Source organism: Phyllobates terribilis, unplaced genomic scaffold (genome assembly GCF_046119375.1).
Source record: "Phyllobates terribilis strain yellow unplaced genomic scaffold, ASM4611937v1 Scaffold_4__5_contigs__length_816908805, whole genome shotgun sequence".
NCBI lineage: Eukaryota > Metazoa > Chordata > Amphibia > Anura > Dendrobatidae > Phyllobates > Phyllobates terribilis.
This window is the reverse complement of record NW_027362764.1, coordinates 173,464,219-173,489,943: the sequence shown is the minus strand read 5'-3', so window position 1 is coordinate 173,489,943 and position 25,725 is coordinate 173,464,219. Positions and strand designations below refer to the sequence as shown.

General features: G+C 43.0%; 1 protein-coding gene across 1 annotated transcript in view; it reads left to right on the top strand.

The window, feature by feature from the left end:
- Window positions 1-25,725, top strand: part of DAZL (deleted in azoospermia like) — a 138,106-nt gene that overhangs the window by 61,729 nt on the left and 50,652 nt on the right. The window contains exon 2 of the mRNA XM_073676575.1: window positions 23,044-23,163. Within this exon, the coding sequence (XP_073532676.1) occupies window positions 23,125-23,163 (39 nt within the window). The 5' untranslated portion in view covers window positions 23,044-23,124. The remainder of the gene's footprint in view (window positions 1-23,043; window positions 23,164-25,725) is intronic.

The following is a 25,725-nucleotide window of genomic DNA, read 5'->3' as shown; positions in this document are numbered from 1 at the left end:
TGTTTTGATAAGCATTTCCCAATTATACCCATCTAAGATGGAAACAACCCTTTAACAATAAAATAGCTTTAACCCTGCTGTTCTGTTTGGTCAAAAATGACTGAATTTGAAATTTGATATTTTTTAAAATATTCATTATGCGACTCTGAAACTTGTGATTAATTGACTTTTCCTCATTTGAGGGGTTCTTACTATGGGTAGTTTTTTTTTTTTGTTTACTTTTTGCTCCACGTTTTTTTTTACTCTTGTACTGTTCAGTCAAAAATGACAGATAGCCTTTTATACTAATCTCCAGCCATTTTTTGAGTAAAATAAAGGAGTTATAATCTCATTTTGGACTATATATTGCATCTACTACTATTTATTAATTTACCTAGGTTCTTTTGGTCCGTGCAGATTTACACACATACATTTTCAAATTACGATACAGCAGATGGATTCGCTTCCAGTATAGTTATGTGGAAAAATTTTCCGCTGTCTTATTATTATTTATTATTACAGTGCCATTTATTCCATGGCGCTTTACATGTGAAAAAGGGGTATAATACAAGAATAATTACAATAATCTTGAACACAATGTGACAGCGACTAGTACAGGAGGAGAGAGGAGGACCCTGCCCGCGAGGGCTCACAATCTACAAGGGATGGGTGAGGATACAGTAGGTGAGGGTAGAGCTGGTCGTGCAGCGGTATGGTGGAGCAGTGGTTACTGCAGGTTGGTGGCTTGTCGGAAGAGGTGGGTCTTCAGGTTCCTTTTGAAGGTTTCCACGGTAGGCGAGAGTCTGATACGTTGGGGTAGAGAGTTCCAGAGTAGGGGGGAAGCACGGGAGAAATCCTGTATGCGATTGTGGGAGGAGGAGATAAGAGGGGAGTAGAGAAGGAGATCTTGTGAGGATCGGAGGTTGCGTGCGGGTATGTAACGGGAGACTAGGTCAGAGATATATGGAGGAGACAGGTTGTGAATGGCTTTGTATGTCATGGTTAGGGTTTTGAACGAGTCTCTGAGCAATGGGGAGCCAGTGAAGAGATTGACAGAGAGGAGAGGCCGGGGAATAGCGGGGGGACAGGTTGATTAGTCGAGCAGCAGAGTTTAGGATAGATTGGAGGGGTGCGAGAGTGTTAGAGGGGAGGCCACAGAGCAGGAGGTTGCAGTAGTCAAGGCGGGAGATGATGAAGGCGTGCACTAGTGTTTTTGCAGATTCATGGTTAAGGAATGTGCGGATACGGGAAATATTTTTGAGTTGGAGTCGGCAGGAAGTGGAAAGGGCTTGGATATGTGGTTTGAAGGAGAGTTCAGAGTCCAGGGTTACCCCAAGGCAGAGAGCTTGAGGGACTGGGGAGAGTGGGCAGCCATTGACGTTGATAGATAGGTCAGTTGGGGGGGTTGAATGAGGTGGCGGAAAGATGATATTCTGTTTTGTCCATGTTAAGTTTTAGAAATCTGGCAAAGAAGAAGGATGAAATAGCGGACAGACATTGTGGGATTTTGGTTAGTAAGGAGGTTATTTACCCTGCTGTTCATATAAAAATAGTTCAATTCAGTTGTCAAAATTTCACATTGTAAATTAAAAGATTTTCTTAAATTCCTTGCGTTAGCTGGTTCTATTCCTGTGTAATGATGACCTGGAAAGGCAATGCTACAAAAGGGGCAGTTGATACTCTAGATTGACTCATAGGCACTTACACCTGTAAACGAAAAACAAATCGGTGGCCAATGGTTGTTTTTTACAACATTCTTGATGTGTCGGCATACAATGCATTCGTGTTATGGCATGAAATACACCCAAATTGGAACAAAAATAAACTATATAAAAGAAGAATTTTTATAGAGGAGTTGGGAAAATCACTGGTTAGCCCATATATCGCAGAAAGAAAAGTAACACCCAGAGATGATGGAACGGCAGCCATTGTCCACGGGATCCAACAGCATGCTAAAGAAAGTGTACCAATAGCTTCCACCGGCTCTGCTACGATACCCACGGCTTCCACCAGCAACGCAACCAGCCTAAAACGGAAAAGATGCACTTTGTGTCAAACATCAAGTAATCACAAAACAAATGGGATATGTTGCAGTTGTGCAAAGTACTTATGCAAAAGACATGTAAATTATACTTGTGATGAATGCAAACAGTAAATTTAGCACCGTGAACCTTATTTACCATTTTATAAAGAAAAAAACTTAACTTTTTATTTATTTTTATTTTTTTTTAAAAATTATATTTACATACAGTTTGATGTTATTAGTTATAGTTTACAGTTATATAAAGAATATCTTTTTTATGTGCAAATGTGCAATATCCATGAATATTGCAATAAGGCCATGTAACATTTTTTGATACAAAAAAAATAAAAATTAAGTTTTTGATTTCATTTTTCATTTGCTTATGAACAACCATGTTCACATACAGTATAATAATGCAACAGGTATTCAAATAAAACACTTAAAGTAGCTAAAAATCAAGACTTTAATAGGTCCGGTCAAAAATGACCGGAACATTATAAGTGTATAGTAGGCCCGGACAAAACAGCAAGGTTAGACGGAATCTGTCACCAGATATTGGGTTAATCTTCAGGTTAATAGCGTTATTAACCTGCCCGGGGCCCATAGGTAGCTGAATGCTGCTAGGAGAAAATGAACTTTATTCCCCCTCCGGCAGCGTTCGGGTTTCAGTCACTGCTCTGAGCATAGAGAGCGACGGCTGTATCCCCGCCCCTTACTGACACTGGTTCTGCATTAGGGCCGGCTGTCAGTCACTGAGGGTTGCGGTTACAGCCGCCACTCTCCATGCTCAGAGCGGTGACTGATCCCGTGTCTGAAACGAGAATGCTGCAGGGGGAATAAAGATAATTTTCTCCCCGCAGCGTTCTGCTAATTGCTGCATGCTGGACAGCATAATAACGCTATTAACCTGCAGATTAACCACATAGCTGCAGGTTAATTGCGTTTTTTCTGGTGTCAGGTCCCCTTTAACCCTTTCACCCAGAAGCCTGTCACCTTCCTGACCAGGCCAATTTTTACAATTCTGACCAGTGTCACTTTCTGAGGTAATAACTCTGGAATGGATCTCACTGATTCTGAGACTGTTTTTTGTGTGACATATTGTACTTCATGACAGTGGTATAATTTATTTGATATGACTTACGTTTATTTGTAAAAAAAAAAATCGGAAATTTGGCGAAAATTGTGAAAATTTTGCAATTTTCAAACTTTTAATTTTTATGCCCTTAAATCAGAGAGATATGTCACACAAAATAGTTAATAAATAACATTTCCCACATGTCTACTTTACATCAGCACAATTTTGGGAACATTATATTTTTTGTTAAGAAGTTATAAGGGTTAAAAGTTTACAAAATTTACAAAATCACTTTTTTTGGGGATCACAGTGACTTTGAGGGGTCTATATGACAGAAAATACCCAAAAGTGACATCATTCTAAAAACTGCACCCCTCGGTGTTCAAAAGCACATACAAGAAGTTTATTAACCCTTCAGGTGCTTCACAGGAATTGATGGAATGTGGAAGAAAAAAAAATAAACATTTAACTTTTTTTCACAAATTTTATACTTTAGACCCATTTTTTTTTACTTTCACAAGGGTAACAGGAGAAATTGGACCACAAAATTTGTTGTGCAATTTCTCCTGAGCACACCAATACCCAAAATATTGGGGAAAACCACTGTTTGGGCGCATGGCAGGGCTTGGAAGGGAACGACTGTCATTTGACCTTTTGTATGTAAAATTTGCTGGCATAATTAGTGGGCGCCATGTAGTGTTTGGATTGCCACTGATGTGCCTAAACAGTGGAAACCCCCCACAAGTGACACCATTCTGGAAATTAGACCCCTCAGGGAACTTGTATACATGAGTAGTGAGCACCTTGAATCCCCAGATGCTTCACTGACATTTATAATGTTGAGCCATGAAAATAAAAAAAAATCACATTTTTCCCACACATGTTTTAGCCTAATATTTTGCCTTTTCACAAAGGTAACAGGAATAATTGCACTATACAATTTGTTGTGCAATTTCTCCTGAGTATAGAGATACCCAATATGTGGAGGAAAACTACTGTTTTGGCACACGGCAAGGCTTGGAAGTTAAGGAGCGCCATTTGACTTTTTGAATGCAACATTTGCTGGAATAATTAGCGGACGCCATGTCGCATTTGGAGAGCCCCTGATGTGCCTAAACAATGGAAACCACCCATAAATGACACCATTTTGGAAACTAGACCCCTCAGGGAACTTATCTAGATGTGTGGTGAGCACCTTGAACATCCAGGTGCTTCACCGAAGTTTATAACGTTGAGCCGTGAAAATAAAAAAAACATTTTTCCCACAAGAATATTTTTTAGCCCCAAATTTTGCATTTTCACGAGGGTAACAGGAAAAAATGAACTCCAAAATTTGTTGTGCAATTTCTCCTGAGTACGCAAGTACCCCATATGTGGTCGAAAACTACTTTTGAGGCATAGTGTAAAGCTCAGAAGGGAGGAAGCACCATATTCGAGTTCAGATTTTGCTGGACTGGTTTGAGGGTGTCATGTCACATTGGTAGAGCCCCCGAGATGCCAGATCAGCCGAACCCCTCATAAGTGACCCCATTTTACAAACTACATTTCTCAATGAATTCATTTAGGGGATCATATTGACACCACAGGTGGGTCACAGCATTTTATACCATTGGGCAGTGAAGAAAAAATAATTACATTTTTACCACCAAAATTTTGTTTTAGCCCCAGATGTTACATTTTTAACACTGGGAAATGGGTATAAATGGCACCAAAATTTGTCTCACAATTTCTGCCAAATGTAGAAATACCCCATATGTGGCTGTACAGTACTGTTTAGCCACACGGCGAGACTCGGGAGGGACGGAGCCCTTTTTGCCTACTGGGGTGTAGATTTTCCTAGAATAGTTTGCGAACTCCATATACAGAGCCCGTACATGCTAGAAGAGCAGAATCCCCCCTCAAGTGAGCCTATTTTGGAAATTATATCCATTTGTGAATTTATCTACAGGTGTAGTGACGATTTTGACTCCATAGGTGTTTTCCAGAAACAAGCAGCATTGGATGTTGCTGAGTGAAGATTGAAAACTGCCATTATAGTGACTAGTACGTTATGCACAGCTCGTTCTTCTGGAGACACACACTCGTAAATTAGGCAGGCTCTCATTGCTACAGAAATGCTAAACATGTGGACGCTAACAGCGGTTTAGGCACACTGTGGTGCTCAAAAGGGAGGCATTTGGATGTGCAGAATTCGCTGGATTTCTTTTTGGGGGCAAGGAGCCATTTAGTTTTTCCACAGCCTTTGTGCTACCAGTAATGTGGAAGCCCTCAATATTTACATTAACAGATGGCGAACCTGAGTGGGGACTTGCTTTTTTTGTGAATGGAGTTAAAGCTTTTATTGGGAACATTTTACATAACATTTGGGATCACATTTATCTTGTGCTTTATGCTAAGCACTTATATCGGGGTTTCCATATAAATCTCCGAGTGACGTAATTCAGATGAAACTCCCGAGGGATCCATTCACTATAATGAGGAAGTAGAGTTACTCTTGACTCCGTCTGGCCTCTGTTCAGTGTTGTCCTTCTTTTCAGAAGTGCACAAAACTGAGATTTTTATTTTTTATAATTTTTTTTACTGTTTAACATTGTCGCAGTATGGGACATTAACTTTCCCTGCCCTGATCTAATACTCTGCAATGCTTCTGCAGTGCAGAGCATCAGATCAGCGTCTGACAGGTAGGAAGGAGGCATCTCAGCTCCTGCTCTCTCAGCAGGTGCTCAGTTGCCACCTTCCTGTAGGACCCTGCGGCCATCCTGGGACCGGGGGTCACCATGGAGACCATCAGCACAACAAGATTGCAACGCGTTGTGCTGATGGAAGCATAGAGGTGATGGAGAAACCTATATGGAAAGTTTTAGGAGAAACTCAAGAGGTTTCACACACTTGCCATTTTCGATCAAATCAGGGAGCTGATCGATCGGAGACAAGTGAAACACAACAAATTCTGTCTGTGTCCCAGACTTGTCTGCTCTCAGATACCTGGTCACAAGTTTTTATTACAATCCACAAAGATAAGGAAAGTGGGAATGGCTCACATTACATTACCTAAAAAGGAAGATATGTAAGTTGGGAATAATAAAGTCGTAATTTATGTCTAAAATCCTTAGAGACTGGCTTTATCTAGTTTACTATACTTTAAGAAACAAAGGAAGGCTTTAATACAAAGACAGCTCTATATTAGATACGCCTTAGGTTATTTGCTTTTACGAATAACAATTATAAAGCTAATATTAAAATACTAAAATATACAGTACAGACCAAAAGTTTGGACACACCTTCTCATTTAAAGATTTTTCTGTAGTTTCATGACTATGAAAACTGTACATTCACTCTGAAGGCATCAAAACTATGAATTAACACATGTGGAATTATATACTTAACAAAAAAGTGTGAAACAACTGAAAATGTCTTATATTCTAGGTTCTTTAAAGTAGCCACCTTTTGCTTTGATGACTGCTTTGCACACTCTTGGCATTCTCTTGATGAGCTTCAAGAGGTAGTCACCGGAAATGGTTTTCACTTCTCAGGTGTGCCCTGTCAGGTTTAATAAGTGGGATTTCTTGCCTTATAAATGGGGTTGGGACCATCAGTTGTGTTGTGCAGAAGTCAAGTGGATACACAGCTGATAGTCCTACTGAATAGACTGTTAGAATTTGTATTATGGCAAGAAAAAAGCAGCTAAGTAAAGAAAAACGAGTAGCCATCATTACTTTAAGAAATGAAGGTCAGTCAGTCCGAAAAATTGGGCAAACTTTGAAAGTGTCCCCAAGTGCAGTTGCAAAAACCAACAAGCTCTACAAAGAAATTGGCTCACATGAGGACCTCCCCAGGAAAGGAAGACCAAGAGTCACCTCTGCTTCTGAGGATAAGTTTATCCGAGTCTCCAGCCTCAGAAATCGCAGGTTAACAGCAGCTCAGATTAGAGACCAGGTCAATGCCACATAGAGTTCTAGCAGCAGACACATCTCTTCAACAACTGTTAAGAGGAGACTTTGTGCAGCAGGCCTTCATGGTAAAATAGCTGCTAGGAAACCACTGCTAAGGACAGGCAACAAGCAGAAGAGACTTGTTTGGGCTAAAGAACACAAGGAATGGAAATTAGACCAGTGGAAATCTGTGCTTTGGTCTGATGAGTCCAAATTTGAGATCTTTGGTTCCAACCACCGTGTCTTTGTGCAACGCAGAAAAAGTGAATGGATGGACTCTACATGCCTGGTTCCCACCGTGAAGCATGGAGGAGGAGGTGTGATGGTGTGGGGGTGCTTTTCTGGTGACACTGTGGGGGATTTATTCAAAATTGAAGGCATACTGAACCAGCATGGCTACCACAGCATCTTGCAGCGGCATGCTATTCCATCCGGTTTGCGTTTAGTTGGACCATCATTTATTTTTCAACAGGACAATGACCCAAAACACACCTCCAGGCTGTGTAAGGGCCATTTGACCAAGAAGGAGAGTGATGGGGTGCTACGCCAGATGACCTGGCCTCCACAGTCACCAGACCTGAACCCAATTGAGATGGTTTGGGGTGAGCTGGACCGCAGAGTGAATGCAAAAGGGCCAACAAGTGCTAAGCATCTCTGGGAACTCCTTCAAGATTGTTGGAAGACCATTTCCGGTGACTACCTCTTGAAGCTCATCAAGAGAATGCCAAGAGTGTGCAAAGCAGTCATCAAAGCAAAAGGTGGCTACTTTGAAGAACCTAGAATATAAGACATATTTTCAGTTGTTTCACACTTTTTTGTTAAGTATATAATTACACATGTGTTAATTCATAGTTTTGATGCCTTCAGTGTAATGTACAATTTTCGTAGTCATGAAAAAACAGAAAAATCTTTAAATGAGAAGGTGTGTCCAAACTTTTGGTCTGTACTGTATGTGTATATCTAATTGTCTAAAATAATAATCAAAGCAAAGTATAAGTATTTACCATAACAGAGGGAGTTCACTCCCTCTGCGATGTCGCTGCCACTATTGACAGTGGCATCACAGGGGTTAAACACCCGCGATCGGTGCCAGTACCGATCGTGGGTGTTGCTGTGGGGTGTCAGCTCTCACATAGAGCTGATGCCCGCACTCGATTGCGGCGGCGCTCAGCGTAAGCCTGTGTGATCGCAGCATACAGCGCTTCGCAGGAATGTCCAGAAGGGGTTAAAGAGTAGATGTTGTTTACATTTTTATTTCATAAATCAATAAAGCATATATTACAGAGTTGCTTATATTCATATCTTATCAGAGAAATCTGCTCCTTTCTCTGCTAAAATTGATCAGTGATTATCAAAATCACGGCCCCACTATCAGTATTTGGTCAGTATTTTTTCAGGAGTGGGAGCCAAAACCAGGTGAGGAACAATCAGAGAAAAGGTATAATAGAAACATGTGCACAAATTCTGTATTTATTGCCCACTCCTGGTTTTGTCTCCCACTCCTGAGAAAAAATGGATAGTGGGACCGTGGTCAAAATCTGTATTCAGTGAAGACATACTTTCCCATTCTTGAGATACAATTCTATCAGCTCTCATCTCCTATGTATACAGGAAGAGGAAGGAGCTAAAGACAGAGCATAGAATTGTACCAGATGCCATTTCCTATCTCAGTAATGGCAAAGTCGATCTTCACTGAATACAGATTTTACCTCAGAATTTTGATAATCACTGATCAATTTTAGCAGAGAAAGAAGTAGATTTCTCTGATAAGCTATTTTACACAGTTGCTTATTTTCATGTTTTATTGATTCATAAAATAAAAATACAGCGATTATGCTTTAACCCCTTAATAACATCTGACGTACTAATACGCGTCTGTGCCCTGGGACTTAAGAGCCAGACCCGTATTAGTACGTCATGGCGATCGCGCGCGCACACAGGCTGTGCGGGCGCGATCGCCGCCGGGTGTCAGCTGATTGTCACAGCTGACACCCGGTACTATGTGCAGGGAGCGGTCTTGCACCGCTCCCAGCACATTAACCCCCGCGATGCTGCGATCGAAGTCGATCGCGGCATTGCGGGGGCAAGAGGAGGTGATCGGCGATACTCACCTCCTCTTCCGGCTTCCAGCGCAGTCTGCAAAGGCTTCCCGGGTGTTGCCATGACGACCCGATGTAGTCATGACAACATCCGGGTCACCAGAGAGCAGGAAGATTGCTTGGGCATGCGCAGTGCATCTCCAAGCAATCCTCACACTGTGCACTTCTGACAGCCTTCATGGCATAGGGATGGTGCTTCATTCCTGTGCCATGCAGGCGATCAGAAAAAAAAAAGTGAAAGTCCCAGAGTGGGACAAAGTAATAAAGTGTATAAACTGTGTGAAAGAGGAAAAAAAAAAAAAATGTGCAAAAATATTATAAAAAAAAATAATAATAATACACCAAAAATAAAAATATAATGTACCCATCAATAAATATTATTATAAAAAAAAAACCAAACAAACAATAAAAGTACAGATATTTGGTATCGCCGCGTCCGGAACAACCTGACCTATAAAACTGTCCCACTAGTTAACCCCTTCAGTGAACACGGTAAAAAAAAAAAAAAAAAAAAAACGAAGCAAAAAACAATGCTTTATCACCATACCGCCAAACAAAAAGTGGAATAACACGCGATCAAAAAGACGCATATAAATAAAAATAATACCGCTGAAAACGTCATCTCGTCCCGCAAAAAACAAGCCACCATACAGCTCCATCAGCCGAAAAATAAAAAAGTTATAGCTCTCAGAATAAAGCGATGCTAAAAAATATTTTTTTCTATAAAATAGCTTTTATTGTGTATAAGCGCCAAAAAATAGAAAAATGATACAAATGTGGTACCGCTGTAAACGTACTGACCCGAAGAATAAAGCTACCTCATCAATTTTACCACACGCGGAACAGAATAAAAATAAAAAAAAAAAACAATTCCTGAATTGTTGGTTTTTGTTTATTCTGCCTCCCAAAAATCGGAATAGAAAGCGATCAAAAAATGTCACATGCCTGAAAATGGCACCAATAACCACGTCAAGTCATCCCGCAAAAATCGAGCCGTCACATGACTGTCTGCCAAAATCTGGAAAAATTATAGCTCTCAAAATATGGCGATGCAAAAACTAGATTTTACAAAAAATGCGTCTTTTAGTGTGTGACAGCTGTCAGTCATAAAAACCCCATATGATTCTGGTATTGCTGTAATCACACCGACCCGAAGAATAAAGTCGTCTAATCAATTATACCACACAAGGAACGGCGTCAAAAATAAACTCTTGGGTTAGGATTGGGCTAGGGTTAGGGCTGGGTTTGGGGCTAGGGTTGTGCTAGGGTTAGGGCTGGGGTTGGGATTTTTTTCAAAAGTAAGAAAAAAAGATGACGATATGGCGACTAGTGTTGAGAGCAAGTGCTCGCTACTTGAGATTGCATCGGGTGCTCTGGTATGCATTGAGTATCGTGGGTATTTGAGTGACATGCTCGAGTCTCTGCCCCATATGCTTCGCGGCCAAAAAACTTTACGGGGATTGCCTGCCATGCACGAGCGATCCCCGCATGTTTTTTTTTGGGTGTCTAATAACCGTGAAACATGCGGAGCAGGGACTCGAGCATGTCACTCGAGCACACGCTGTACATGGTGCATACCTGAGTACCCGATGCAAACTCAAGTAGCGAGCACTTGCGCTCAAGAATAATGACAACTTATTCAATATGATGACCTAATGTAAACAAATTCTGTGCCGTACCTCTGGGTTCAAAATGTTCACTATACACCTTAATAAAATCCTTGAGGGGTATAGTTTCCAAAATGGGGACACTTGTGGGGGAGCTCCACTGTTTAGGCACATCACGGGCTCTCCAAACGCGACATGGTGTCCGCTAACAAATTGAATGGAAAATCGGCTCAAATTGTTAGCGGATATCATGTTGCATTTGGAGAGTCCCTGTGTGCCCAAACATTGGAGCTCCCCCACAAGTGACCCCATTTTGGAAACTAGACCCCCCAAGGCACCTATCTAGATGCATAGTGAGCACTTGGAACCCCAGGTGTTTCACAAATTGATTCATAAAAATGAAAAAGTGTTTTTTTTTTCACTTTTTCATTTTTACGAATCAATTTGTGAAGCACCTGGGGGTTACAAGTGCTCACTATGCATCTAGAAAGGTGCCTTGGGGGGTCTAGTTTCCAAAATGGGGTCACTTGTGGGGGCTCTCCAAACGCAATGTGGTGTCCGCTAACAATTTGAGCCGATTTTCCATTCAATTTGTTAGCGGATACCATGTTGCATTTAGGGAGTCCCTGTGTGCCCAAACATTGGAGCTCCCCCACAAGTGACCCCATTTTGGAAACTAGACCCCCCAAGGCACCTATCTAGATGCATAGTGAGCACTTGGAACCCCCAGGTGCTTCACAAATTGATTTGTAAAAATGAAAAAGTGAAAAAAAAAACACTTTTTCATTTTTATGAATCAATTTGTGAAGCACCTGGGGTTCCAAGTGCTCACTATGCATCTAGATAGGTGCCTTGGGGGGTCTAGTTTCCAAAATGGGGTCACTTGTGGGGGAGCTCCAATGTTTGGGCACACAGGGACTCTCCAAATGCAACATGATATCCGCTAACAAATTGTCGGCTCAATTTGTTAGCGGATATCATGTTGCATTTGGAGAGTCCCTGTGTGCCCAAACATTGGAGCTCCCCCACAAGTGACCCCATTTTGGAAACTAGACCCCCCAAGGCACCTATCTAGATGCATAGTGAACACTTGGAACCCCAGGTGTTTCACAAATTGATTCATAAAAATGAAAAAGTGTTTTTTTTTTTCATTTTTACGAATCAATTTGTGAAGCACCTGGGGGTTCCAAGTGCTCACTATGCATCTAGAAAGGTGCCTTGGGGGGTCTAGCTTCCAAAATGGGGTCACTTGTGGGGGAGCTCCAAAGTTTGGGCACAGAGGGGCTCTCCAAACGCAATGTGGTGTCCGCTAACAATTTGAGCCGATTTTCCATTCAATTTGTTAGCGGATACCATGTTGTATTTAGAGAGTCCCTGTGTGTCCAAACATTGGAGCTCCCCCACAAGTGACCCCATTTTGGAAACTAGACCCCCCAAGGCACCTATCTAGATGCATAGTGAGCACTTGGAACCCCTAGGTGCTTCACAAATTGATTTGTAAAAATGAAAAAGTGTTTTTTTTTTCACTTTTTCATTTTTACAAATCAATTTGTGAAGCACCTGGGGGTTCCAAGTGCTCACTATGCATCTATAAAGGTGCCTTGGGGGGTCTAGTTTCCAAAATGGGGTCACTTGTGGGGGAGCTACAAAGTTTGGGCACAGAGGGGCTCTCCAAACGCAATGTGGTGTCCGCTAACAATTTGAGCCGATTTTCCATTCAATTTGTTAGCGGATACCATGTTGCATTTAGAGAGTCCCTGTGTGCCCAAACATTGGAGCTCCCCCACAAGTGACCCCATTTTGGTCACTTGTGGGGGAGCTCCAAAGTTTGGGCACACAGGGGCTCTCCAAACACAACATGGCGTCCGCTAATTATTCAAGCAAATTTTACAATCAAAAAGTCAAATGGCGCTCCTTCCCTTCCGAGCCCTGCCGTGCGCCCAAACAGTGTTTTTTCCCCAAATATTGAGTATCTGCGTGCCCAGGGGAAATTGCACAAATTTTGGGGTCCATTTTTTCTTGTTACCCCTGTGAAAATAAAAAAAAATTGGGTCTAAAGTAACATTTTTGTGAAAAAAGTTAAATGTTCATTTTTTTCTTCCACATTCAAAAAATTCCTGTGAAGCACCTGAAGGGTTAATAAAGTTCTTGAATGTGGTTTTGAGCACCTTGAGGCTATGTGCCCACGTTGCATTTATGAAGCAGAAAATTTCTGCTGCATAAATGCAAGTCCTCTCCCGGAAAAACGCATGCGGAATTCCGCACGCGTTTATCGCGCATTTTTCGCCCGTTTATCACGCGTTTTCCACATGCGGAATTGCCTTGCGTTTTTTATGCATTGGACAAAGGCAATTCCGCTTGCGGAAACGCAAAATTAAATGACATGCTGCGGATTTTTGAACGCGGCATAAACGCTGCGGAAAAATCCGCAGCATGTGCATAGAACTTGCGGAATCCCATTGGGGACCATGGGGTGCGGATATACATACGTTTTTCAAGCGTTTACGCTGCGGAAATTCCGCAGCATATACGCTTGAAAAATGCTACGTGGGCACACAGCCTGAGGGGTGCAGTTTTTAGAATGGTGTCACTTTTGGGTATTTTCTGTCAAAAAGACCTCTCCAAGTGACTTCAAATGTGATGTGGTCCCTAAAAAAATGGTTTTGTAAATTTTTTGGAAAAATGAGAAATCGCTGGTCAACTTTTAACCCTTATAGCTCCCTAACAAAAAAAAATTTTGGTTCCAAAATTGTGCTGATGTAAAGTAGACATGTGGGAAATGTTATTTATTAACTCTTTTGTGTGACATATCGCTCTGATTTCAGGGCTTAAAAATTCAAATTTTGAAAATTGCAAAATTTTCGCCAAATTTCCGTTTTTTTTTCACAAATAAACGCAAGTGATATCGAAGAAATTTTTCCACAATCATGAAGTACAAAATGTCACAAAAAAAACAATCTCAGAATCAGGGGGATCCGTTGAAGCGTTCCAGAGTTCCTCATAAAGTGACAGTGGTCAGAATTGTAAAAATTGGCCCGGTCATTAACGTGCAAACCACCCGCGGGGCTTAAGGGGTTAAGCTATTGTCAGCTGCAAACTATTGTGGCCCCAATGTGTGAACGAAGACTAGGAAGAGAGAAAAATGTAACTTTAATTTAAAGAGTAAGTAAGGCTATGTTCACACATCTTGGTTTTTTCAGTGGTTTTTTTTTTTTTTTAATTCAAATTTTCAGCTGCGTTTTGCCGTATCAGAAAAGTCTATGAGATTCCAGGAATCTCACACACACATCATGTTTTTTCAGGATTTTGTACCTTTCATGATTTTTTGCAAAATAAAGTAAGTCACTTCTTTCAGCAATTTTTTCACTTATTGTAAGTAATGGGTGGTGGAAAAAACGCACCAAAAACGCAGGTGTCAGGTTTTTCAGCGTTTTTTTGTACCAAAACCAGAATGAATTTTATTTTTTTCAATGAACTTTATGTACTTGCATATAAAAGACAAAAGGACAGTGAAAAAAAAATGCTGAAAAAAGCACCAAAAACAAGACAAAACGCAAGAAAAATCCTGAACAATCTCCTGGCAAGACATCAGGTTTTGCTGCAGAAAAAAAAAAAAGCAGAAAAAACCAATGATGTGTGAATACAGCCCCTGATTTACTAGCTAGCAGTAGCCTGCAGATTGCTGGGTGTTCTGGCTCCTAAGACCCCATCGATCGCACACTAGACCCCTGAATTTTTCACAGCTCAGAGTACAGGAGGTCATAGGAAACAATCTGCGGCAGCTCAAATACCGGCTATTAAAACTCAGGAAGAAGGTTTACTAACTCTTAAAAGCTGCACATCCAGGTGACCACTGCAGCCAACCGCTGTCCTCACAGGTCATGTGCTGGATGGTATCACTAGTAACAAAGCCAGTGATCGGCCGCAGCGGTCACACACATGTGACATCTCTGCTGCAAGAAAATCAACAAAGACCAGCGAGAGCTGATTTATCAGTGTCATTTTTTCATCATTTCCTTCTATAGATTTTTTTTTTTTTTATACCAGAAACCCATTAAATGAGAGCCGGCCTTCATCTTGTTGTCAGACCCTGGTTATAGATAAAGCCTGGTATTTTCATGGTTACCGGACTCTGTATTCCTGCCTCTCCCCCTGCAGGTTCAATAGTCCCCCTGTGCAACTGAGGGCCGTGTAATGGCCGAACAGCAGTGGCCTGGCCTGCATCCTACATGTAATCACCACAGTAACCCCCGGCTACTTCGGCCTGTACCGCCATGTGACGGACTACGCGCCACTTTCCTGCGCGCCTTGATACCCAGTTCTCACAGTTGGACTATTTTACTACAAACAACTCTGGCGCAGGTACACAAGATAAAATGCGCGGTCTTTTCTCATGGCCCATCCCATAAGGGTAGAACGTAACCACGTACCAGTAACGGCAGCGCTGCTCACGTTATATTTTGTTTCAAATTAACTAAAATCTTTGCGGACACGGTTCACGGCTTTCCAAGCGTAACCGCCACATAGTTGTGCCCAAGGAAGTGTTCCTCTCCCCCCACCCCATGGCGCGAATGCGCTGCTCCGGGGAAGTCTATAAATAGGACACGCCCAGCGCCGCGGTCACTAGTTGGCGGCGAGTTCCTGTTTTTATCGGTTTTACTTTTACTTGTTCGTGTTGTGAGTTGACAGGATGGTGAGTAGGGCTGCTGGGGGCCGTACACAATGCCGCCATACACTTCTGTGTCGTCTTTCCCATATCCCCGCCATACACTCTGTACGCCATACACTTCTGCTGGTCACACTCCCTGGATGCGGCCGCGCAATGCTCTGATGTTTACCAGGGCGGTACGGAGACCACCACACATCACAGGAGCGGCTACACGGACGGCAGTCAGGCCCAGGCCTTGTGTGACCCGATGGCAGGGCGGGAGGTGCAGAAGCTTCTCGGGTGGGGCTGGTACAGACGTCAGACCGATCGGGGAAGCTCGAGATCGTCCTGTGTGACTCAGCGGAGTCGGTAGATGCGATCTGGCTGCTCGTGTGTTTCGGTGTCTGCACACCGTTCGCACAGACTGTTATAAAGCGGCTACAGGGACTATAGAGGAATGGCTAAGATAATCGCGGATATAAAAGCGGAAAATTGGCTTTTATACAGGACAGCAATGATTCTCGGCTGCACATGGCCCTGTATAATCATTGTGCTGCAGAGATGAACAGCGGCAGCCTCTGCGGCCTATTACAGAGCTCTGCGTGGTTCCCTTTGGTCTGTGTAAACAGGCAATGCAAAGACCACATTCTGTAAAGGTTTATGGCTGTGTGCCCACGTAGCATTTTTCAAGCGTATATGCTGCGGAATTTCCGCAGCGTAAACGCTTGAAAAACGCATGTATATCCGCACCCCATAGTCCCCAATGGGATTCCGCAACTTCTATGCACATGCTGCGGATTTTTCCGCAGCGTTTATGCCGCGTTCAAAAATCCGCAGCATGTCATTTAATTTTGCGTTTCCGCAAGCGGAATTGCCTTAGTCCAATGCATAAAAAACGCAAGGCAATTCCGCATGTGGAAAACGCGCGAAAAATGCGTGATAAACGCGTGCGGAATTCCGCATGCGTTTTTCCGGGAGAGGACTTGAATTTATGCAGCAGAAATTTTCTGCTTCATAAATGCAACGTGGGCACATAGCCTATGGGCCGGTAAAGGGACACTCAGCACAGAATGACTGCAAAACATTTATATACACCTTCCCACCTGCTTGGTTTAACCCTCTTATCTCCACTTCACATATTTGATTGACAGCTCTGGCTTTGTAGGGCCAGAGAAGCGATAGAAGCCAAACAGGTGGGAAGGTGTATATAAATGATTGTCCCCGCCATGATGCACCAAGTGCCTGTACTTGGTTTAAACAGTCGTTCTGTGCTGACAGTCATTCTTAAGTGTTGCCAGTCAGTCCGTGTAATGCAGGGGGTCTCAAAGTATATGGTCTGCATATAGAAAAAATGTGAATTTGAAGGGCCGCATTCTTTGCAGGATATGAAATTTTTAATGATACCATATTGGTTTTTCTATACACCTTTTAGATAACTTTTTGAACAGTTTTGGCTTTTTTTATTTTATTCTTTTAAATGGCATTCATTCTATGAGCTATGGTACAGTTTTATAGTTTTAACAAGTTTACAGTTTGTTTTTACAATTTTTATTTCCTTTTTGTGTCCCCTAATTGGCCACATACAGTGATTTTTTTTTTTCTTACAATTGGCACCATATAGTGATTCTGACCAACTTCTTGTAGTAGTGTGCCCATGTTAATCCCTAACTTGTAGAACATTCAACTGAAAAGAATCACTGACTTCACCGGTTGCAAACATTACGGGGGCTCCGGTGCCTGCGGGCTGCATTAAGCAGCCTCGTGTCGCGTGTTTGAGACCCCTGGTGTACACAGACCCATACTGAGTGTTATATGCTCAACTGCAGCAATCTTTGAGTTCTGCTTTGCCATAGGGTTTAGGAGGCAGGACTCACTCTTATTTTATTCTGTGCAGCCTTTCAGTTTTAACCTCTTCATGGCCTTTGATGTACTTATACCTTAGAAGTGGTGTCCCTGCCTTTGACGCAGAGCCCACATGTTTTCCTGCACATGACAGCTCATTTAATCAGCTGTCATGCGCCTCTAAGGCACGGCCCCACTATCAGTATTTGGTCAGTGTTTTTTCTCAGGAGTGGGAGCTAAAATCAGGTGAGGAACAATCAGGGAAAAGGTATAATAGAAACAAGTCACCCACTCCTGTTTTTGTCTCCCACTCCTGAGAAAAAATACTGACCAAATACTGAGAGTGGGGTCGTGGCCTAACAGTTGCGGGTGAATCGGAGCTCCCCCGCAGCTGTTATATGCCACTGAAGAACTCGGCAGCATTCAACACACGCCAGCAGTGGTGCCCGTCATTCCACGCTCTCGTCAGCGCACCCGTGACGTGATTGCGAGGTGCTGATGGGTTGTCATGACAGCCAGGAGTCTGCTGATGATCTCCTTGCCTTTGATCACGATCCTCCTGTGAACGCTGGCCTGTGGCTGGCATTCATAGAAGATTGTGATATTTGCTCTACATAGCAGTGCATCACATGTGTATAGTATAACCGATCGGAGGATGGCAACTTCAAGCCTCCAGTGCATCACATGATCATTTGAATGACACAATTTTTACAACTCGTCCCGAAAAAAGTCCATATACGGCTATGTGGCTGGAAAAATAATAAAGTTATGGTTCTTGAAAGAAGGCGAGGAAAAAGACAAAGAATGGCCAGGGATTGAAGGGGGTTAATGGCTTATTCCAATGATCAGTCTTGTGACATTCATGACCTGACAACTCCTTTGAAGAGGATCTATATCTTCCCCTGTCTTGTATGCTTTAGTAAATGCTTGTATTCCACGGAAATTAACTATTCTGTAGCAATTTCTCCAGAACTTTGCATGGAGTTATTCCTCAATTACCCTTTAGTGAACAGGGTGTGTCCTGTACAGTTTAACTTTGTCATCTTGGATTGGGTAGTGTTAGGCTACGTGCCCACTATGCGTTTTTCAAGCGTTTTTGCCGTGGAATTTACACAGCGAAAACTCTTAAATCGTTGGTAATACTTGCCCCATGGTCCCCAATGATAATCCGCATGTGCTGTGCACATGCTGCGGAAATTTCCGCTGCGGATTATCATTGCGGAAAAATCCGCAGCATGTCCATTAATTTTGCAGACACGTAGCATAATTGCCGCCATTGACTTGCATTGAAACGCATAATATCCGCATGACTACATGTGCACATGCGGATATTAAGCGATTCATTGTGCGGATGGTACCTGGGTCTGGAGAAGAGGAGACTCCTCCAGACCCGGGTACCATAATACCTGTAAAAAAAAATTTCAAATAAAAAATGAACATTATACTCACCTTCCGATGTCCCCCGGTCTCCTGTATGATGCGTCCTGGCTCCACTGCGGCTCGTGATGGTGTAAAAGGACCTTCCATGGCATAATTTAGTCATGCGACCGCTGACGTCGGCGGTCGCGTGACCTGTCACATGACTAAATGACGTCATGAAAGGTCCTTTTACACCACCGTGAGCCGGAGAAAAGACCGGGGGCCATCAGAAGGTGAGTATAATGTTTTTTTTTACCATTTTTCTTTTTTAAACTACTAACTTGGTCACACTATATAAATCCATGCTGGATGCATCGATTTATATAGTGTGACCAAGTTGTCTAGCACTTTTCCAAGTGATGCTAAAATCGCTTGGAAAGTGCTTGACAGCCCGCATGCGGAAATGCATTGAATAACGCTTGACAAACGCTTCTACCTGTAGGGAAAAACGCATGTAAAATCCGCATGTGTTTTTCCTGCCAGGGAGATGCAGATAGGCTATGTGCCCACGATGCAGAAATGAAGCAGAACATTTCTGCAACATTTCTGCATCTCCCTGGCAGAAAAAACGCATGCAGATTGTGCATGTGTTTTTCCTGCAGAATACATGCGGATTCACATGCGTTTCCGCATGCAGATTGGCAAGCGCTTTCCAGGCGATAGCATCACTTGGAAAGTGCTTGACAACTAGGTCACACTATATAAATCCATGCAAACGGCATGGATTTATACAGTGTGAACCGTAAAAATTAAAACAAATAAAGCTATACTCACCCCCGAGGCCCCGGTGTGTGCAGCAGCACTTATTCCTGTCTGGTTCCCGGCTGCCGGCATATCGCGAGACAGAGCGGTGAAGGGCCTGCGGTCACATGACTGTGACGTCACCGCAGGTCCTCAAGCGATGCCGGCATTCAGAGAAAAGCCTTCGGAAAGGTGAGTATAAACTTTATTATTTTATTCTTTTTTTACAGGTACAATGGTACCCAGGTCTGGATGAGAGTCTCCTCTCCTCCAGAACTGGGTACCATCCGCACATAGAGACGCATAGAAGCCGCTTGTACAAATGTACAGTCGCGATTTCTATGCGTTTCAATGCAAGTCAATGGCGGGAGTTCCGCTGCGCTTCCGCAAAATTAAATGACATGCTGCGGATTTTTGTACGCAGCATAAACGCTGCGGAAAAATCCGCAGCATGTGCATAGAACATGCGGAATCCCCTTGGGGACCATGGGGTGCGGATTACCTAGCGTTTCACAAGCGTTTCCGCTGCGGAAATTCCACAGCATAAACGCTTGAAAAACGCTACGTGGGCACCCAGCCAAAAAATCTGCAGCATTTCTGCATATGGGCACTTAGCCTTAGGGGGCAAGTACAGGTCACATTCACAAGGAACATTAACACCTAGTTGTCAAGTCATGCATCATCTTAGAGGAACAACACAATCTCAAGCTGTAAAGGGATTGTTCCAACAGTGTAGAGAGCGGCATTCCCCGCAGCAGCTAATAAAATGTGTAATTAAGGAGTGGTCTGCGCTGCCGCTGGAGCATGTAGAAGCTGATCAGTAGGCGTGCCAAACCCCTAATTATCTTATATTAATTACCTAGTGTTTACATCGTGTAATATACTAACTGTTGGGATTTGGTTCTGCAAACTGGCTCAAGCAGTCACGTCACACCAAGTATGTGATTTACAAACTTGGGGGTGACGTGCTGAGTGGCCACTCAATGTTCTAAGAGAGGCAAATGAGAAACTACTCAGCACGTGACCTCAAGTAAGTAAATCGTGTACTTGCTTTCATTTGACAACTTTAGCATAAATATATTTTGTACGATAATTCCTCCTTTTCCCTTTCACCTATTCAGGCGTGTCATTGCTCCGTTCAGTAACTTAGGGGCTGGTGGAGACTAACAGATGAAGCATTTATCTGTCTTGGCATCCCCGTACAGTTTGAATAGAGCAGTATGCATATGCCATTACTGATGAATGCGAAGTCCTCCTCGCTGCAATGTGCAAAGAGGTTGGGTGGGAGGCTACAGTCTTTTTTTTTTTTGGTGATCACGGGGCTCAGCAGCAGTCGCCTATTTTCTAAATAAGAAAAGTGATTTTCATCTTCCTGTTCTAATGAGACTAATGTAAGCGCTTTGCTGACCAGAGAATATAACACGGGAAGCACAGTGACAAGCTATAAGTCTGTGGCCAGTGATGGTCTGCAGGCACATTGTCCGCTGCCTGAGGAGAGAGTGGGGATGAGGGTATTGTCACAAGATCTCCTAAAAGCGGCTGCTCTGGTACAGTCCTCTCATTGGTCAGTGCCACTGCATGAAAACTTCATGCTAGGACCTCCCAGTTGTCAAAGTACTTACTGATTTTTGCTTTCCAAGTTTCTCCTGTTTTTCCTTGGTGCTGGACCTAATTTCTTCGGATTCCACTGCTTCCCTTGATATGATTTGGTTATATGTAAAGATTTCTGTATAAAATCATAATCAGCATGCGTGGCCACGCCTGATTTAATTTTACTGTGCTTGATGGCAAGGTGGGTGCCAAACACAACCCACCAGTAGCCTCCCAAGTTTTACTCAGAATATATTCTATATATAGCTGTAATTGGCCTTGTGTCCAACCATATTCTGCTTTACAGTTTGTAATGAAAGCTACAACACTGCTGGATCTTTCATATGGGATATCCTAAAGGATCTATCCGCTGGGATGCAGGAATTGATCTGTATGCTTCATTTCTCTTGAGGGAGGTTAACAGAAGCTCAGAACAGAGCCTCGAATGCAGGTGCCTCACATATCACACTATGCTGAAAAGGGATGGCATGTCACTATAATGTGACATGTATAATAAGTAGCAGTCTGATCTTTGTCTCCCTCACTGATCCTGTGGCTAGCCCTCTGACTTAGTGACTTGTGCCCTTCTAAGCACTTGTTTACACTGGACGTTGGTAGCTATTAGACCGTTGGCAATTGGGTAAGTTTGCCAGCGTTGTCATTTAAAGGTGTTGTCCACTACTTTAGCTTACCCTCTCCAATGTATCCTCCCGGCGCCCCTAAGACTTTTTGTAAATACCTTCCGTTGCAGATAATGCCTGTGAGCGGGGCTATCACTGGCCGCTCACAGGCATCACATGATCTCCGGCTCTGACACCCGCTAATGTCATAACAAGTGCTGGCAGCAGCTGGGGGTCTTCGTCTTCTTGGTGCCACGATGGATGCCAGGCTGTGGATGGGGTTACCCCCCCCCCCCCCCCGTGTCACACCCGGCATGCACCGCATGCTCTGTCTCCCCATTCGTTGGGAAAGCGTGCGGTGGATGCGGGGGGTAACGCCGCCCACAACCCAGCAGCCACCGCGGGGACTTCAGCGCTGAGTCACACCTCACTCGTCATGACATCAGCGCGGGGTCATGTGATGCCTGTGAGCAGCCACAGATAGCGCCACTCACACTCATCTGCAACGGAAGGTATTTACAAAGTCTTAGGGGCCCCGGGGGGATACATTGGGGGAATATTATAAAGTGGTGCGCCTCATTACAGTCCAACCACACTTCCAATATGCACCGAACGATCAGTAATAAATTGTACACATTGACTGTCACTGTTCTCGGCAGTACATGTCCTGTTTAATGATTTTTTTTTTAAGTAAACTTTGCAAACCATTCACCTGGCAAACTAGCGTTTTGCTCTTATTTGGTGATTAGCAGCTTGTTTACACTGACCAAATATTTGGAAACCAAGCGTTCTTAGCAGGGCTGTGGAGTTGGTAAGCCAAACCCCTGATTCCTCAATCTCCCTTACTCCAGACTCCACAGCCCGGCCTCACTACTGAGCGTGTACATAAAGTGCAGCACAGATTCATCTCAACTAAAAGCCGAAATCCTTAGATCAGGAACAGAACAGACAATTATAGGACATCTTATAACGTTACCAAATTCTTATGAAAAAATTGACAGCACCTACTGCATTGTACTACTGAACCCAATTTAGTATTTATTGTCAGAGTTGGTCCATTTTATTCCGACTCCACCAAAATGGACAGACTCCACAGCCCTGGTTCTTAGGAAATTGTTCACAGTATTTGGCTAGTGTAAATGCACATGACTGCAGAAAACTGCAGCATAGCCCTCGTCACCTGCATGAACAGGGCTATGCTACGGCTCCCTGCACAGGCAGATGGCTGCGGCACCTAAGCAGGGAGTAATCAGATCAGTGAAGAAACGCAGTGCTAAATCAGCATTGTGGCATTTCATTTGCAGGATGATAAAGTGATGACGCATCCCAGCGACATGCCATCACAAAATGAGAATGGGAATAGCACTCAGATAAGTCCCGTGTATTAGATAGGTAGTAGATATTAGATTGATGTATTTATCATTGCAGTAAGTTTCTGCGTGCAATTATTATTTTTTTCTATTTTTAGTCTGTGTCCAGATGTCAAAGTTCCCCTGAAGAGGATCAACCTGCAAACCACCAGGGTTATGTGTTGCCTGAGGGTAAAATAATGCCAAACACCGTTTTTGTTGGAGGAATTGACGCTAGGGTATGTGCTGTAGTTTTTAGTTCCTAGCTTTGGTCTAGTTATCAAACGGTATTAAACGGCTTGGTCACTTTATGTCTAATGTTTATTTCTAATGTAGTTTCTTGATCCTGAGCAGTTGTTTTCTTTGCCGTTTGTGTCCTGCTGTTCCCATCTTGATCACCACCATTTCTTTTTGTACCTTATATGAATGCAAAAAATTGACAACTAAACATCTGTACTGCAAAGGTGTCAATGACTTGAATCTGAGCCACTCTAACGTTGTCCAATCGACGTGTTCAGTGACGCCAGCAGTATGATTTGTGAGACTTGCAGCATATCGCAAAATCCCACAGCGTTCTGATAGCGGCCTGCATAGAGGGATTTGAGGAGCAGAGTATACTGCCAATAGAGGGGACGCATAGAAGATCCAGACACCTATCAGAAGTGATGCTCCAGCCCTGCATACGGAGTATTGCAAATCACTGCCTGATTCTGTATTCTTTGTCCTGTCTGCTGTCAGATCAGTGTGATATAGCAAGTTTGTGAGATTCTGTCAAAAGCACGCTGCTGAAGTCATTCCGTCCCTCTACACTGATTGGACAGTGTCAGATCGGCTCAGGTTCACAATGCACGGGGAAGACGTCCAGTTGCCTTTTAAAATATTGGGCATGAACTCAAATGTTGATATTTTTGTTACTAGGAAATGCATCCCTCTTTAGACCAGGGCCTCGTCTTTGTTCAGAATGGAAAAGTGATTGGGCTTTTTAGGTGCTTTATTGGTTTGTATAGTAGTTCAGAAATTGCAGTATAAGCACACCCCACACCTGTCTCCCTGAGAATCTGCCTCCAGAGCTTTTTTTCAATCAAAGGGGAGTTAAGTGTAATGCATCATGACTGCTCTCCTGATCTCACTGCAGAGCTGTGTGTGATTGTACCTGACACATCAGCAGGTTCTTCTCAGCTTCCAGCTCACAGGCAGATGGGGTTGCAATACAGCAGAGCTGTGAGAGCTGCAGCAAATGTGTTTTGTCTATTGTCCTGTGTAACTTCCATGTCTCACACTAGTAATGCCCCATTTCATTTAAAATAAGCTCTGGAGATCTATATCCTGCCCATAGCCCTGAGTAGCTTATTTACATATGAGAAAAACATGGATTTCTGTGGAATAAGACACTGGATCGCAGATATCAAGGTGTCATTATATTCAGCTTCCTATGACTTACATGCCCATATAGACGGCTTAGAAAGTTTGATCGTACTGACAGATTCCATTTAAAGGATAATTCTCATCTTCGTATATGGATGTTGTCGGATTAAACTTTTGCAATACACTAATTCTAAAAATTTGCAGCTGTTCTTGATATAGTAACCCTTTTTGTTCAGTTTGTTTCCTAGGACACTGACTTATGCTGCTGTCTAGTTTGTAACCACTATGCTGAAGCTGGGATTAGGAGACAATGGTGCGCACAAGTGATCGTGGCCATCTTCAAAACAGTGCTTACTAGCTCAGTAGAAAAGAGCTTGTAAGCACTGCATGTTCTGCAGCTGTGGTCAGTCTCTAAAGAAATCAGCTGTAAACAAGATAAACATTTTAATACCTCAAGAACGAAAAATTTTAATAAGCAGAAGATTGTTTGAATTTGAGGAGCCTGACCTCCAGGACCCCCATTAATCATTACAATAAAGGGTCTTTTTTGCTGTTTGTAGAGGTTCAGTGACTTGTAGCTGTGGATAGTAGTGCAATCTATCCCATTCAGGCTGATGTTTAGGTCAATGTTCAAGTTCTGGAGAATCACTTTAATTCTTTATAGTACTTTTAATTATCTGATAATTTAAAGCGGTCTGGAGTTAGTGTAAACAGAAAAGTGATATTACAATTTTTCTACAGTAAATATGGAATTACTAGCTTTTCATTTATAAAGGAGTGTAAGCTGGAGTCAGAGGATAGAAAAAGAGGAGTTGGGATATTGGCTCACTGACTCCACAGCTCTGCATTTTTCTCATCGTGTTATAGCTGCTGCCACTTGGCGGTTGATACTACTTAGTTAAAGGGAATCTATCAGCAGGATTTCATCCCCCATACTATTTGTGTGTGGCTTTTTCAAAGCTATGTCCAGTAATTCCTTTACATGGCCCATCCGTTCCTCCTTTGAAATCAGCATTTAAATTAAATTGTAGCTGAGGCTGAAAGCTATGGTAGATCTAAAGCCTATGTCACTCCACCTCTATTCCCTGCCCAGCGCCGCCTCCACATACATGACTGACAGCCTCTATGCTGTGTGACTTCACGCAAAGGAGGTGTAAGTCAAGCAGGAAGAGGCCAAAGCTGGGGCTACATGGCAACACTTGTCACTGAAATCAGTGACTCATTGCGACACCTCATCTAGTTACTTCCTATGGTGTCACATTGTGTCCACCTATGACCATCGCAGATATTTCTAAATTTCGTGGATTTTCTATCACACGCGATTCATTTCATTGTAGCTTGCAAACGACATGTGACTTATTGCAGCTTGTCTGTTTTATACTGCATCAAAATCTGAGCTCTAAAATGGTTGCATTACATGAAATTGCAGTGTGATT